The following is a 15,623-nucleotide window of genomic DNA, read 5'->3' as shown; positions in this document are numbered from 1 at the left end:
TATATATATATATATATATTAGAGATGCACAGATGTTTTAGCCAAAAATCGGTGTCAGACGATTGTTTAAACAGACCGATCAGGACCCATTATATCCTGTCAATCAAAAGGGCATGAAAAACATGTCAGACTTAAAATGACCCTTGTGTAAAATATAGGCCTGTCGAAGTAAAGCATTAACGCAGTCTCATTCAAAACAATCTCACATATCCTGTAGTTCAAGCCAGGGTTGCCAAGTCTGCGGTTTTTCCCTTCATAAAGCATTATTTATAGCGTGCCTTCCATCCAATAATTTTTATTTTTAATTTTTTTTAAACTTTTGATAAGAAACAAAGTAATTTCAAATAATTAAAAAAAAAATCTCAAATAATTTCAGTATTATCACAAAATTAAAACAATAAATCCCCTTTTGACACCCTTAAATTTGTTGTGACGGATCGCTATAGCGCCTCAGTTCAAGCGTTTACACTTCCACTTCAATACAAGTTAAAGCGCGAAATAAACATGAATGAACATCAGAGGGTATGTTTAAAAATACGGTACAACTTACTGAAATGTATCATGTCTCATGCAACTTCCTTATGTGCAATTGAGTTGTATACAAACATTTCAATTTTGAGTGTTAATTATTATATCTGAAAAGAAATGGCAGTTGAATATAATAGTTTGGGCTCTGTTGTTAATTAGAACCTCTAGTATTGATGTACCAAGTGAAAGGGTTCCCTGTATAGTTTACAGAGCATTAGTCGGGAGAGTTTTTTTCCTTAAGAAAATCAAACTATCAGTATGTGTCGTTATAAAAAATCGGCTATTGACATTAGCAGGTGTCATTATGAATAATAGGCTGTTGATATTGGCTGAGAATTTTTGTATCGGTGCATCCCTTATATAATTCCAAAACCTTTGTAATTGATTGATAAACAAGCCTTGAAAAACACAAGACATGTAAAACAAGCCTTGAATGAATGGTGAGGTCAGTTGGTTGAAAGTCTGTTCATTATATTTCTCATCACACATGCTGCATGTGTTGCTCACATCAATACATTGATCTGCAGTGAGCGGCAATATTAGCATGATTTTAGCAATGCCAGCCAGATGAGGTCTTTTCATCAAATGTAAATATGACAGGCTTCGACTTTTTAGATCATATTAAGCTAGAAGTTGAGCCAAACATTTCAGAACATGCTGTGAAACTGCATCTTCTCACAAATTATGCATAGCATAAAAATGTAATCTGCATTCTGTGTTCAGGGCATGTAGCATTTCATGGATGCTAGGACTCTGAATTCGATACATCCTTTTATGGTTTAATGAAAGCCTGAGATGAAAAGGATTACCCAGACATGGACAAATATGTCAGTGAAACCACAAGCTAAATGATACATTGTATATAAGTCTTTAAAGGCTTCCAAAAAAATCTTACACAGTCAACCCCATTGCTAGGCAGATTTATAGTGTGTGTGTTGTGGTGTGTAACTTTTGACACAACATGCTTTAATGTCTTCTTCCCTTGCAGGGTCAGTCATGGCATCCACATGGTGCCTTAGATCCTATTGACACAGCTGGCAGGAGGGACAGAGAGGGCATCGCCAGTCAGTTCACCTGACAAACACCTCAAGGGCTTGAGCACTTGAAATACGATATGTTCATGTAGCCTTAGGGACTCTGGGCACTACCGTGACCTTTTTATTTTGCTTGACTTTAGAGATATCTTGTCAAGTGTTATCCCTGCAACACACTGAATGTAAACCCTGGCCTGCGGTGATCTGATAGTTGTCTTTAGTGACAAAGTGAGAAGCATAAAGCAGCTGGTCAAAAAAATTATTGGTTGTGTTTGTGGTTATGTTCATTAGTGGGAATAAGAAACAATACTTGGATTTGACTAAGCACACACCAAGAGGATTCTGAAAATCAATAGTCATGTAGAATTCATCTGAAAACAAACTGAATAATTAATGCTTCCATTGATTTGCACTGCAGGGTAATATCAGTTGTTGATCATTATTAAGTATTTGAGGTAGATGGAACATTATTTTGAAGATGAAGCCTGGGGGCACTGCACAATACAAGACACCGCAAGACATCACTTCATCTTTTATGACTATCCCCTTAATATACTGGATACAGTCTTAATGAAACAGGTAAAACATTTGTTTGATTAACAGTGAAGAACTGCACTCTAGTACAAATATATCACTCTTTATCGATCAATCTGTCTATTAGGCATTGGGTATCATGAATTAATTCTAGTTAATGCTAATTTCTACATACTGTACACTGCTGTTCAAAAGTTTGGGGTCGGTAAGATTGTTTAATGTTTATGAAAGAAGTCTAATGCTCACCAAGGCTGAATTTATTTGATCTAAAATAGAGTATAAACTGTTCAATTGTGAGATATTATTGTAATTTAAAATAATATTTTAATTTTAATATATTTTATGAGTAATTTATTCCTGTGATGGCAAAGTTGAATTTTCAGCAGCCGTTACTCCAGTCTTCAGTGTCAAATGATCCTTCAGAAATTATACAAATATGCTGAACTGATGCTCAAGAAACCTTTCTTTCTATTGTTAATGTTGAAAACAGTTGCGCTGCTAAAAGTTTTTTTAGAAACTGTGATACTTTTTAAAGTACTGACCCCAAACGTTTGAATACCTTTAACATTTCAAATTTTATAACTGACCAATAGCTATTGCATCACAAAGAAATATTATTAACAATCATGCATTTATTTTAACCTATATTAATGTAGTTGTGAGTTAAATTCATTGAGTTGAATTCAAACTTAATTTAATTTTTAAAAAGATAAAGTGGATAAAAGATCTGGTGCAAAAGTGTTTATTTTTAACCAAAAGAATCTCAAACACTATGGTGATTTTCCTTCAACATGTCAAAATCACTACTGGTTTCAGGAACAGGATAAAGAAAGATTTTTTATATTGTTCAGTTTTCTACTAAAGAGAAGCAACAGTTTATATTGATCTGTTTATATTTCTCTCTCTGTTTAGAGTACACTATAAAAAGACTCAAATGTAGCCATTACGGATGAGTATGCAGAATTTCAGGTACATATAATGTACATACGTCTCCCTTTTAGAACGTATTTGATATTAAAGGCGAGTGTCTCGTATGCTGTACTAGTCTACAGATGATTTTGTACACACGGCTGTCAAAGGCTAAGACAGCTTCAGCCTCCATACACACTCTGAGATTATATGATGAAGAGATGCTACTAAAACTTTGTTCATTGGGATCAAACCTTACGTGAGCGATGCCTCCACAAACCTGCAGTTTCTCTGATTCATTTCTCAAAGCTTCTTTTATATTGAACAAAAAATTATGAGATCAAAAGATTAACAGATTTTCTATTTCAGTTGTTTTCTCCCCATCTCTTCTACTTCAAATGAAAATCTTTAAAGTGGCACTTAGAAAACATCCACAAGGAATTCTCATTTTTATTTTAGAACAAAATTTACAAAGCCATTCAAACAGTCTGTATTGTAGGTAATTATTTCTTTTAAACTCAACTTCAAAAAAATCATGAATATTCAAAATACACTTTTGACTTCACTGCTGTCTCTCATTATATACAAATATGTACAGGCAAGGAAAGTCAGCGTCTCACAGTCATATGTATCTGTACTGAAAAAAGAGCTCTCCATATCTGTTTGTATGTAAGTAATTGTATAAATGCAACCAGACCTGGTCCAAACCTGGTTTTTGTGATTGGCTGGCTGGCAGTCTTTAGAATGCTCAGACCGGTCGCTCAAATAGAGGTCCCATGGCTTGGATCAATGGCTTCTGGGATGGGTCCCCTGGGCATTGCCTGGTAAGAGATGGGCATAGGTGTCTTTACGGGGCTCTGGCGGAAAAGGCCTCCGTTGGGCGCCCGGTGTTTGCAGCGCATGGAGGGTGGCAGAGTGGAACTGCTGAGAGGGAGGGGGAGGCTCCGTCCGGGCACGCGGCCGACCCCAGGACCCTCCTGGAGGAAGGAAGTCACGGACAGGCCCCCAGGGGGGAAATCTCTCATGGCTTCCTGGGAGCTCTGCTGTGGCCGCATGCTGCCCATGTCCAGGGCAGAGATCTCCAGAGACTGACCTGGCAGCTGCTTGTGTGCCAGATCGTCCTCCATCAGCCCACTCAAACGCTGGTGAACCTGCTCCAGATTCACCTCTTTGTCCTGGCAATGACAAAGAAACAGGGAGATTGAGACAGAGTCTAAGGCGAGGGGAAGATGAAAGGGTGGGAATTGATTTGTGGGGTGGAAAAAGGCAAGAAAGAAAGAATAAGCGAGAAATGAAAAGTGGACGGGCACTGGAGCAAGAACAGATGTGAATGAAAATAACGTGGAAGTGCATGCAATCTTTTAGAAAAGAGCAGAAGGTGTTTACCAGGGGCTCCAACAATCACATCAGCTCTGATTAATGATACCAATTACACAGCGTACTACTGACAGCATGGAATAATCTTATAAAAATAAAATCAAATTCATCTCTTCTCCCACCCGCTCCAGCAAGCAAAAGGTCGGAATTGCAAAAAAAGCTTCATATTGGAAAAGTTACGAAATGAGAGAAATCAATGATGCAAATGAGAGTGAGTGCAGGGAAACGTGGGCCATAAATTGAATTGCAAACACATGCTTTGGTGCTTCAATGTTTCGGGCTTATTTCAGAGGAGCCTTGAAAGGGGTATTTCTTCATTCTTTGATACGCACTGCCGTGAAATAGCTTCGGTCATGCGTCAGTGATGCCATGGCGTGCCACTTAATGAAAGAATCAAGCCAACATTAACAGGCTGCTAACTGCTTACATTTTTTCCCACACAGTCATTTAATTCTCATGCCATACATCCTTAGAATGAGGAGGATGAACTTGATACTATGAAGCATTCATTCAACACCGATAACCGTTACATCCAGGACTACTGTTAATCACTGTTCTTCTTCTATGTTTTATACAAGTCAGGTCAGAAATGCATCCTTTCCATTTAATGGGATAGTTCACCCCAAAATTAAATTCCGTTATCATTTACTCACTCTCATGTTGTTCCAAACCTGCATTACGTGGAACACAAAAGATGATTTTGGACCCCACTGACTTTCATTATATGGACAAAAACATGCTTTAAAATATCTTCTTTTGTGTTTCGCAGAAGAAAGCAAGCCATTCAGGTTTGGAATGACACAGGAGCGAGTAAATGAATTTTCACTTTTGGGTGAACGCCCTTTAACGCAATTGCAGAGGTCTTAGGTCTCTAGCACGGTCGATACCAGCGAATCAGCTGTATATTCTACAGTTTTGTACCATTTATGGGTAATTAGAGGTGTCACATTATGAGACTATGTTTCTGAGTCATAAGATCAATGAAGAGATAATTACTGCAGAGCTCATGCAGCTGTAGTAGAAAGTCTGAATGTGGCTCTAATTAAAAATGCATTAATTCGCCATTAAAATACACCCAATTAGGGGCACTTACAGCCGTGACAAACAACACAACTGGAGGCCAGTCTCCTTTTGGATTCCAGATTGCAATATTTTGGGACATCAGTGTGGCCACTGAATGGGTGATCTGATGGATGACAAACAGATGATGAATATAATGAGTATGTGGAGCAAAATGGATAGGCACACAGTGGGGATTCCTGTTAGTGCTGTTTTGGCAAAGAGATTCCATGAATAAAATAATCACTTTTTTTTTTTCTGTCTCTAAACAGAAAGTACTTATTACTCCACATAATATGGATGGAATTAATGTCTCTGACTCTGCCTGGGTCTCTGTCATCAGTTAGTTCTCTATGCATGAGTGAGTCATAATTACCGCACCACCCACATCCACATATATAATTTGATTGATTTAGATTTCTAACCCGCTCCAAGAGGACGCTTGTCCTCCTCTATATTGTCAAGCCCTGTTCACCCCACTGACAGGTATCCCTGCTCAGGTCTCAGCTGACCTGTGTAAAAAGCCTGCGTGTCTTCCCAGTCTCTTTCTCTCTCTGGCCAAACGTCCCATGCGAATCCTGCAGCAGTTGCAATTTCATTATATGCCAATGACCCAGACGCCATCTCCAGAGTGCAGCCCTTAGTGTCCTGTATGAGACCACAGAGAACCCGTGACTGCCTGGACATTGGCATATAATTGCAATAAGAAGACACAGAGAGGGATATAAAACGTAAAATGTGTAAAGTTGGTTATCGTGTGGTTCTTATTGCTTGCCAGAGCTCCAATTACTCCCTGCTTACAGTGTATCATAAACCAAACAAAACGATACATAAAAGAAACACTCAAATTGTACAGGCATACGGCAGACTGAGCACCTTAAAGCAAGAACAAGGAGCTGGTTGGTGAAAGCAATATAGTCTGAAAGCTAGTAAAAGATCTTATCTCTTTATGTGCTGTTAATTCAAATCCAATCAAATTTCAAGCAGTTGACAAATGGTAGTCATAAAACAGATATCTGATCATTATTATTCAACAATGTCTGTAAAATTTAATACTATGTTATCGACAATCAACGTTCCTGAACTATAATATGTGGTTTATGAGCTATTGCTCTCACCAACGTGCTTGCCTCAGCTCAAGATATCGCCAAAGGGAAAAGAGAGAAGGAGAGGAGACAAGGACGGAAGAGTAACTGCAGAACACTTGAACATAAGTCAATAAGTCACTGGCTTTCTCATTGCACACACTTTAGTTTAGGGATCCAGGTACAACCTTTGCCCTAACAACCTAGCAGAAGCAGCAGAAGTAGTATAATTGAGTGATATTGCAAATTGGGGATGTTTGTATGCAGAAAGCTACTTGGAAACAACAATTGAATGAATGGGACTATACTAGTAGTTGCCCATAACACAGAGCTAAAACATTTTGAATTCAAAAGCTATGATCTCCACTTAAAGGGATAGTAAATCCAAAAAAGAAAATTCTGTGAACATTTTCTGTGATTCCAAACTCGTATGAAATCCTTTCTTCTGTGGAACACAAAAGAAGATATTTAGAAGAACATTTTAACTGTTTGTGGCCATTATAAAACCAATGGGTCCCAAAATGTTCAAGTTCCAAAAAGGACATAAAAGAAGCGAGAAATTATTAAAAAATATGGCAAAATAAAACTAACATAAGATGTTTTCTGATCTTAGAAAACTAACATCAATCTTCACTGGTTGTGAGCAAACGGCATGACATTTGAGGTTGGATCATATGGGTTAATTTCATGCTACTTTTATGTCTGGTTTGAGCTTAAAAGCTGGATCCCATTAACTTTCATATAAGACAAAAACAGCTTAAAGTCACAACAAAACAGAAGTAGAGGAAGAATGTTTCTCCCATATTGTGATCTCTATCTAAGTGTAATCTAAGTGAAAAATTGTAGGGATTTTGTTCTAACCATTGGTTGTTGATAGGGTTTCAAGATGTGGATGATGCACTCAAAAACAAAGGCAGATAAATGCAAGCATGCAGGGTGGCGTTTAAGTGGACTAAATGATCAAAGAAATCTGGCATTCATCACCAGAGAGAAGTCTGTTGTTTCACTGGAAATTTTATTTGACATTTTGATTCAAAATTAAGAGGTCAAAATGTAATAAAATAAATATTTCCCCTAATGACGTTCAAATTAAGATAAATAATATCATATATTATGTTTCACAGAAAAAATAAAGTCATACAGGTTTGGAACAACATGAGGATACGTAAATGATGACTTTTTCATTTTTAGGTGAACTACCCTAGTGACTCCCTCCCCCTTCACCCTTCCCTCTTGCCTTCTCTTTGGCAACACTTCAGCAAATTGGAGGCAGTAAGTTCTTTATGGTCACACCTATAGCTGGGTGTACTGGAGCTCGACTAAATCAGGGTTTGCGTCAGTGGCGTCTGGATCCATAAAGTAGAGTGTGGCAGTGGCTGTACAGTCCTGGGCGCGGTGGGCAGGGGTCGACCGTAGTTTGGCCGCCTGTGGGGTCACCTCTTTGGGCTGTGCCCGCTGGCAGCGTGGCCCATTCCACCATGACTCCAGAGCGGCTACCAGGCAGGCCAGAAGCAGCCCCGCCGCCAGGATGCAGAAGACCCCAGCGAAGCTGTGCAGTCTCAGGGCACGGCCCTCTGGCTGGTGCTCTGCATGCTTGTCCAGGTCACAGCGACCTTTCCGTGGCCACCACTTCTGCTTTAGGATGTCAATGTCTCCTTTCTCCTGCAGGTCAAGGATCCTGAAGTGAAAAGGAAAATGGACTGTTATGAGAACTAAGACACAAATCTGTCATTGCTTTCATTTTCATTTCACTTTCTAAAAATATTATTTTTGCCTGTTCCACTGCTGGATGCAGAGAGAGGAACTCAAAATATGACTGAAAGGGGATAATGAGGCAAATATAGGGGTTGGACAAAATAATATGAAAACCTGGGAAATATATTTCATTATGAAGGTGTTTTACCTCCATTTGCCCTTAATACAGCTTCCAACCTTCTTAGAATAGATTCATACACCTTTTGAACAGTCTCCAGTTGAATGATGCCTATAAAAACATCTGCCAGTTGCTTTAGAGAAGTTGGAATCGGAATTCTCACTCTTCTCTCCAAAACTGCCCACAGTAGTTTGATAATATGTCAGGTGATTGAAATAGCCAGGGCAGATGTTAAAGTTCAACTGGAACTCAAAATATGACTGAAAGGGGATAATGAGGCAAATATAGGGGTTGGACAAAATAATATGAAAACCTGGGAAATATATTTCATTATGAAGGTGTTTTACCTCCATTTGCCCTTAATACAGCTTCCAACCTTCTTAGAATAGATTCATACACCTTTTGAACAGGCTCCAGTTGAATGATGCCTATAAAAACATCTGCCAGTTGCTTTAGAGAAGTTGGAATCGGAATTCTCACTCTTCTCCAAAACTGCCCACAGTAGTTTGATAATACGTCAGGTGATTGAAATAGCCAGGGCAGATGTTAAAGTTCAACTTGGTGCTCCAGCTGTCCAGGTTTAATGATCATGACACCATCTCTCTCTTTTTTTTTCTTCTTTTTTTTTTAGCATTTTAGTATTGGTGTCTGTGGTTAAAGTTTAAGCAATTGCAGCTCTTCATGGATACTGACTTTGTGAAGTTCTCTGTAGTCAGTTTTTGTGGAAACAGGGTCTTCAAGGTGAATATTGAGGTTTGCTGTCACTTTGCTGCTGTAATTCTGTGTTGTCTGGACACATTAATTTACCCAACCCGTATTACATTCAGGCAATTATCTCCTCAACTAAAAGTCAGAGATACAAGGTCCTCAAAAAGTGTTAACAAACTTTCCGAAACACTGAAAAAAAAAAATCACTTCAGCAGTGGCAATGAACATTTGGTCTTTTACAGAGTCTTATTAATTTGTTTTCTCTTTATTCATTGGCAAGTTTTTTTTCATAGTTATTCACTTCAATGCAGCAGACGTTCAGAAAGTGGATGCATTTGTAAAGAATCCAGAGGAAATGGTCAACAACTAATGATAGAAAAGAAAATGTCAAAGGTTGAAAAATAAAGTCTGTTCAACTGCAATTGTCCTGGGTATTTTATTTAAAATGTGTTTGATTCTAATTCCCCATAACAGACTGGCAGGTGATTGTAGAGGATCCTTCATGAAAATGCATTTCGAGGCCCTGATGTTCCTGATATGTGAATTATTAATTGCCGGCGAGCTTACCTGCCTAAAGCTAATTAGTATGTGAGCAGAGCGTCGGTACGAGTTGAAAATATGAATGCAAATTATAGCCAAACAAATGAAGGGCTGCAGGGTGAGGTGCTTTAAAGCCAGTGGAGAGAAGAAAGGATGGGTGGGAATGAAGATAAATGCACCGAGGAGGAGACACTGGTGGTTCAACACGATTCATGGGTTCTCCGGCAAGACTGTGTCTGCCAAGGAAATAAATGTAATGTAAATGAGAGAAAGGACAGATGATGAAAGAAAAAGGGAAACAATCCATCACAGTCATGCACTGTGATGTTTGCGAAGCTTTGGAGCTTGATATTGACGTGAAATGATTGAAATGATGGTGTCTATCCTTCAGCCAGTTTAACGACTTGCATCGTTCTTTCTGATCATATTGCACATATACACTCTGAAAGGAAGCGCTCACTTCTGCGAGAAGAGATCTCTGTAGGGGCTGCCGTGCTGCAGAGCCAGGCCGTATCCTTTGCTGCTCATGCTGTTTCCTGTGACCACCAGTGTACAATCATCATCTGTCAGAGCGGCATACTCTAACACTGCCATGTCCCACAGGAAGGCGTACGGATCCCGTTTCACCTGAGAGAAACCACACATATGCACACACACGGTTCAGTGTTTAAATTGCTCATGTATGGCTGAACATCACGGCAGGGTTTTGTGTTTTTGATAATCGTAATGTAAACACATCCGGAGGTTATCTTGAGATGGAGAGCTTCTCCATTCAGGCACTCAGTTCTTGTCAGACAGGTCACAGACATCATTCAAAATGAAAGATGTTTATATTTCACTGAAAGTCATGAGATGGCTTTGAACTTGTTTCTTCTCTGGAAACTAGGCTCCCCCGCTTTCTTTTTCAAGAGATTTCGCTCACTCTCTCTCTCTTGGGAAAATGGCTTTCCCCTCCCCCACCACACTAAATAAAGGAGCACAAGTGTCCGCTTTCCTTTCTGTTTCTTTTAAACTCAGGCCCTATCGCAGCCACACAGTTATGACAAACTTTCATATGACAAGTACAAACGGAAAAAGGTGTCAAAGAAGAAATGACAAAGAAGCTACCGTCTCCTGGCTCTTCCATATAAACATCAAATTTTCCCTATCTCTTTGTAAAGTACTACAAATATCCGTCACTGCCTGAAATTATATTTACAGTTTGTCTTTCAAGTGTATATCCATTACTAGGATTTGGATACTCTCAATGTATTAAAGCATTGATATCAAATCTATTAAAGGTATACAAGTAGAATAATATATTTTAAAATGTAATTTATTCTTGTGATGACAAAGATGAATTTTCAGCAGCCACTACTCCAGTCTTCAGTGTCACATGATCCTTCAGAAATCATTCAGATATGCTGATTGGTGCTTAGTTATCATCATTTATTATTGAGGCTTAATTATTAATAATGGTTCTTATTACTCTCATCAATGGTGAAAACAGTTTTTGCTGCTTAAAATTTACATTATATATGTGTGTGTATTGCGTATATTATATAAATGCAAACACATACATGTAAATATTTAAGAAATATATGTAATAAATACTTATATTTATGTAATATAAAAGATGGAGAGCTTCTCCATTCAGGCACTCAGTTCTTGTCAGACAGGTCACAGACATCATTCAAAATGAAAGATGTTTATATTTCACTGAAAGTCATGAGATGGCTTTGAACTTGTTTCTTCTCTGGAAACTAGGCTCCCCCGCTTTCTTTTTCAAGAGATTTCGCTCACTCTCTCTCTCTTGGGAAAATGGCTTTCCCCTCCCCCACCACACTAAATAAAGGAGCACAAGTGTCCGCTTTCCTTTCTGTTTCTTTTAAACTCAGGCCCTATCGCAGCCACACAGTTATGACAAACTTTCATATGACAAGTACAAACGGAAAAAGGTGTCAAAGAAGAAATGACAAAGAAGCTACCGTCTCCTGGCTCTTCCATATAAACATCAAATTTTCCCTATCTCTTTGTAAAGTACTACAAATATCCGTCACTGCCTGAAATTATATTTACAGTTTGTCTTTCAAGTGTATATCCATTACTAGGATTTGGATACTCTCAATGTATTAAAGCATTGATATCAAATCTATTAAAGGTATACAAGTAGAATAATATATTTTAAAATGTAATTTATTCTTGTGATGACAAAGATGAATTTTCAGCAGCCACTACTCCAGTCTTCAGTGTCACATGATCCTTCAGAAATCATTCAGATATGCTGATTGGTGCTTAGTTATCATCATTTATTATTGAGGCTTAATTATTAATAATGGTTCTTATTACTCTCATCAATGGTGAAAACAGTTTTTGCTGCTTAAAATTTACATTATATATGTGTGTGTATTGCGTATATTATATAAATGCAAACACATACATGTAAATATTTAAGAAATATATGTAATAAATACTTACATTTATGTAATATAAATCAGATAAATATGAATATATATATATATACATATAAATATTTCTTAAATATATACATATATGTGTGTTTATTTATATACATATAAATATACACAATACACATATGTAATCGATTTGACAGCACTGATATATGTCGAATCGATTACATAATATCGATACTTAAAATCGATACATATGTGTATTTTTATTATCGGAGTGTTGTTGTTGTCTCTGTGTACTGCAAGCTTCTGTCACCAGAACAGATTCCTTGTATGTGTAAACCAGTGTTAATTTTGACAGCAAATTTTGATTTAGTTTTAGTTATAGTATTTTGACTAAAATGCCATTTAGTTTTAGTCATATTTTAGTCATCTGAATTGTTTTTAGTTTTAGTCTAGTTTTAGTCGACTAAATATCAAGATTTTAGTCCTTTTTAATGAAATACCAATGGCTATATAGGCTAACTATGCATTCTTTCATGCAACTTCTATTAACAACTAGCAATTTCTATAAATAAATTTAGATTAATCTTTAGGGCTACTAAAGTTTTTCAGTCAAGAGCAGTGCGTGATTTTCTGTCTTTCTGTTGTTGCTTGATTAACATCAATGACTTGGACAACTTCTTCCGCGTCGGCTTTTCCCATGTTTTCACAGCAGATTTATCAAGAATAGGCTTGCTCTGTGGTGAGTGATGCAGGCCAAAGAGCCAGGCAGGAGGAGGAGAGGAGAGTAGTTGAATCGAAAGTGAAAGTGCTTGATAGGGACTCGGAACGGTGGCAGACATCTCAGAAAACCGGACCGAATTTAGTTCTCTCTTGCGTCGTCAGATTTATCCATATGTCTGGCTATTCTCTTACTCCCACATATTGACTTTTTTGAATGTTTTATGCGACGTGCAGCAAGTGTATGTTAGCTTATGTCCCGCCGGTTCATATGTACGCATCTAACCTCTTAACTATGCAGCAGATTCGTTCTGAATGAATCTCTTCCCAAATCGTCCCTCCCTAACATTTTCGTCTCGTTTTTATTCGTTGACGAAATTGTCAATAGATTTACGTCATACTTTTTGTAATTCAAAAAGAGTTTTAGTTTGTTATCGTCACGTTGTCGTCAGTGAAAAAAATGTCGTTGACGACATTGTTGTCGTTGACGATGTATGTATATATATATATATATATATATATATATACACATATACATACATACATACATACATACACACACACACATATTACAATTTAAACCTGGAAATGTCCATTGGTTATGGCGCCATTTCCACAACATAAAAATGACAAATTTCTCGAGTGATAAATGTCCATACACTACTGGACATTGTTAGCAAACACATTAAACTAGTGAGGGTGTGAAATGTTTGCTGTAAGATAATTTATTTTCTAGTCCACAGGGACAAAAGTGGCCATAGTTGAAGAAACACTCATATACATGTGAATCTTTTGGCCAATTACTGGAAGTTTAACTCTTCAGCATGGATGGCCTGACAATAGCATTATTCAACACCATCCAAAGTGCGTGGGTGCAGCCGTACAGGCCTCAATTTCTCTGTGTGTTATCTCTTTTCATTATTCTGCTTAATAAATAAATTCTGAGCCAGCTGAATTGTTAGCTTAATAGCCAGTAATGTAACTGGGCTGGAAAACTCTCATAAAAAGATTCATGGTTTGGTGATGTCTCTTGCAAAAAGCATTCCAGTGGATATGTGACAATAAGACGAGCTGTGAAATTTAATAGCTGCAATTTTTGAAGTTTTATAAAAGGGTTTGATGTGGATATCAAGTGTCTTAAAGATTCTCTTGGCATCAGCAACAGTTTGTATACAAAATGACTTTGAAAGTTTTACCAAACAAGCAAAAGATACATGAATGCATTCAGCAGCATAGGAATAATTTTTATGACTGCACAATATGGATGTATATTAAATTGCCTGCGCCATGATTATTTATCTTGATAGTCTAAAGCAGTTTTCTCATGTTCTCTGTCAGACTTGCATGCTACATTTCCTTTTCTCTCTTTAATGTTGCAAGATGCCATAATTGTCCTGTTGTAAACCTAAACAGACTGCAATTTACTGGTGGGCTCTTTTTGTGTTCTGTGAGACATGCTTTGGATTACAAAGAGCCTCCGATAGCCAGCCAGCATCATGCACATGGTAGTTCACAGAAAAGCTTTTACCAGCACCACGGACAGCTCTCACGAATCACTACACAGAAGACATTCAGCACCACGGACAGCTCTCGACCCTGATTAACAGGAATGGTGCTGATTTGAAAGGTTTGAGCTTTTTCAGTTTCATAATAGCTCCTCTTCTTCGTTTCAGGTGCTGTCAATGCAGATATATACAATAACTCAACATATATGTAGGACTGCAATTTTTACTGGGTCAGTTCAAGTTAGGTCTGTTTGATCTATCACTGCTAACATGCTAACTCGTATTATAGATGTTTTGTTTTCTGAATGTGCCTGAAAGCAGTAACACATTAACTAAAAATGTTAAGAACCTGACTATGTATCAATCTACTGATGTACCTATTTTTTGACAGTAGGAAAACCAAATTTGCCTGTAAATGTTTTTATTTTCTATATCAGACTTTTATCACAGACATTATAGATTCCAGTTCAAATGTCTGGGATCAGTAAGATTTTAAAAATGTTTTTAAAGTCTCATGCTCACCTAAGGCTATATTTATTTGATCAAAATATGGTAAAAACAGAAAAAACAGTAACACTGTGAAATATTATACAAATTGAAAATACCTGTTTTCTACTTTAATATATTTAAAAATGCAATTTATTCCTGTGATGGCAAAGCTGAATTTTCAGCAGCCACTACTCTAGCCTTTAAATGATCAAATCTTTGATCAAATGATCAAAGAACAATGTATTTGAAATAAAAAAAATTTGCAACATTATAAATGTATTTATATTGGGTCTGTATATATAAAAAATAAACAGACGCAATGATATTTAAAGGTCCTTAGCATCATAAAGTTTGAAAACCCTTTGATTACGCTACATATGTGGACTCTTGATCCCCACTCCCCACCTCATCTGTAAGTAACAGGACTGTGTCTGATACCTTGCGGATGCCTTCAGCAGGAGAGGTCACAGAGTTGTCCTGTCCCTGATTTTTATTGATAGTTCTCCACAGCTCGGCAAAAGTGCTGTCTTGCTCCAAGGGGTTCGTGCCCTTCACCCTGAAATACTCGAACACAGCAGAGTCTCTCACCGTTCCATAGCTCAGCTCTGTCTGCTTGGAAAGGTCTTGAAATGTTCTGGATTCAGAAGAAAAGTAATAAAAGATATACAAGGGACATATATTATTTAAAGTGCACATTATACTAAAATTAAAAACAGACATGACAACAAGAGTGTGGAAGAATGGAAATTTAGCTAATTAACATACTGTATGCTAAGAATGATTGATGTCTTATTGATATTCAGAATGTGTTTGCTAAATTGCTGAACACTGTGTTCACTGGCATGTGCTGGATGATTTGATTTATTATT

General features: G+C 37.5%; 1 protein-coding gene across 2 annotated transcripts in view; it reads right to left on the bottom strand.

Moving 5' to 3' along the window:
• Nucleotides 1-3,580: 3,580 nt before the first annotated feature.
• Nucleotides 3,581-15,623, bottom strand: part of LOC107716022 (glutamate receptor ionotropic, delta-1-like) — a 266,859-nt gene continuing 254,816 nt past the window's right edge. The window contains exons 13-16 of one of the 2 annotated variants that reach the window (XM_016522333.1): nt 15,193-15,388; nt 10,108-10,274; nt 7,964-8,204; nt 3,581-4,180 (exon numbers count right to left, since the gene is read on the bottom strand). In XM_016522333.1, coding sequence (XP_016377819.1) covers nt 3,767-4,180; nt 7,964-8,204; nt 10,108-10,274; nt 15,193-15,388 — 1,018 coding nt within the window. In that variant the 3' untranslated portion in view covers nt 3,581-3,766. Of the gene's footprint in view, nt 4,181-7,819; nt 8,205-10,107; nt 10,275-15,192; nt 15,389-15,623 lie in introns of both variants that reach the window. The other variant, XM_016522334.1, reaches the window with a different exon arrangement.

The sequence above is a fragment of the Sinocyclocheilus rhinocerous genome, unplaced genomic scaffold (assembly GCF_001515625.1).
Source record: "Sinocyclocheilus rhinocerous isolate Xijiao unplaced genomic scaffold, SAMN03320098_v1.1 scaffold749, whole genome shotgun sequence".
Classification (NCBI taxonomy): domain Eukaryota; kingdom Metazoa; phylum Chordata; class Actinopteri; order Cypriniformes; family Cyprinidae; genus Sinocyclocheilus; species Sinocyclocheilus rhinocerous.
This window is presented reverse-complemented; position numbering and strand designations above follow the sequence as displayed.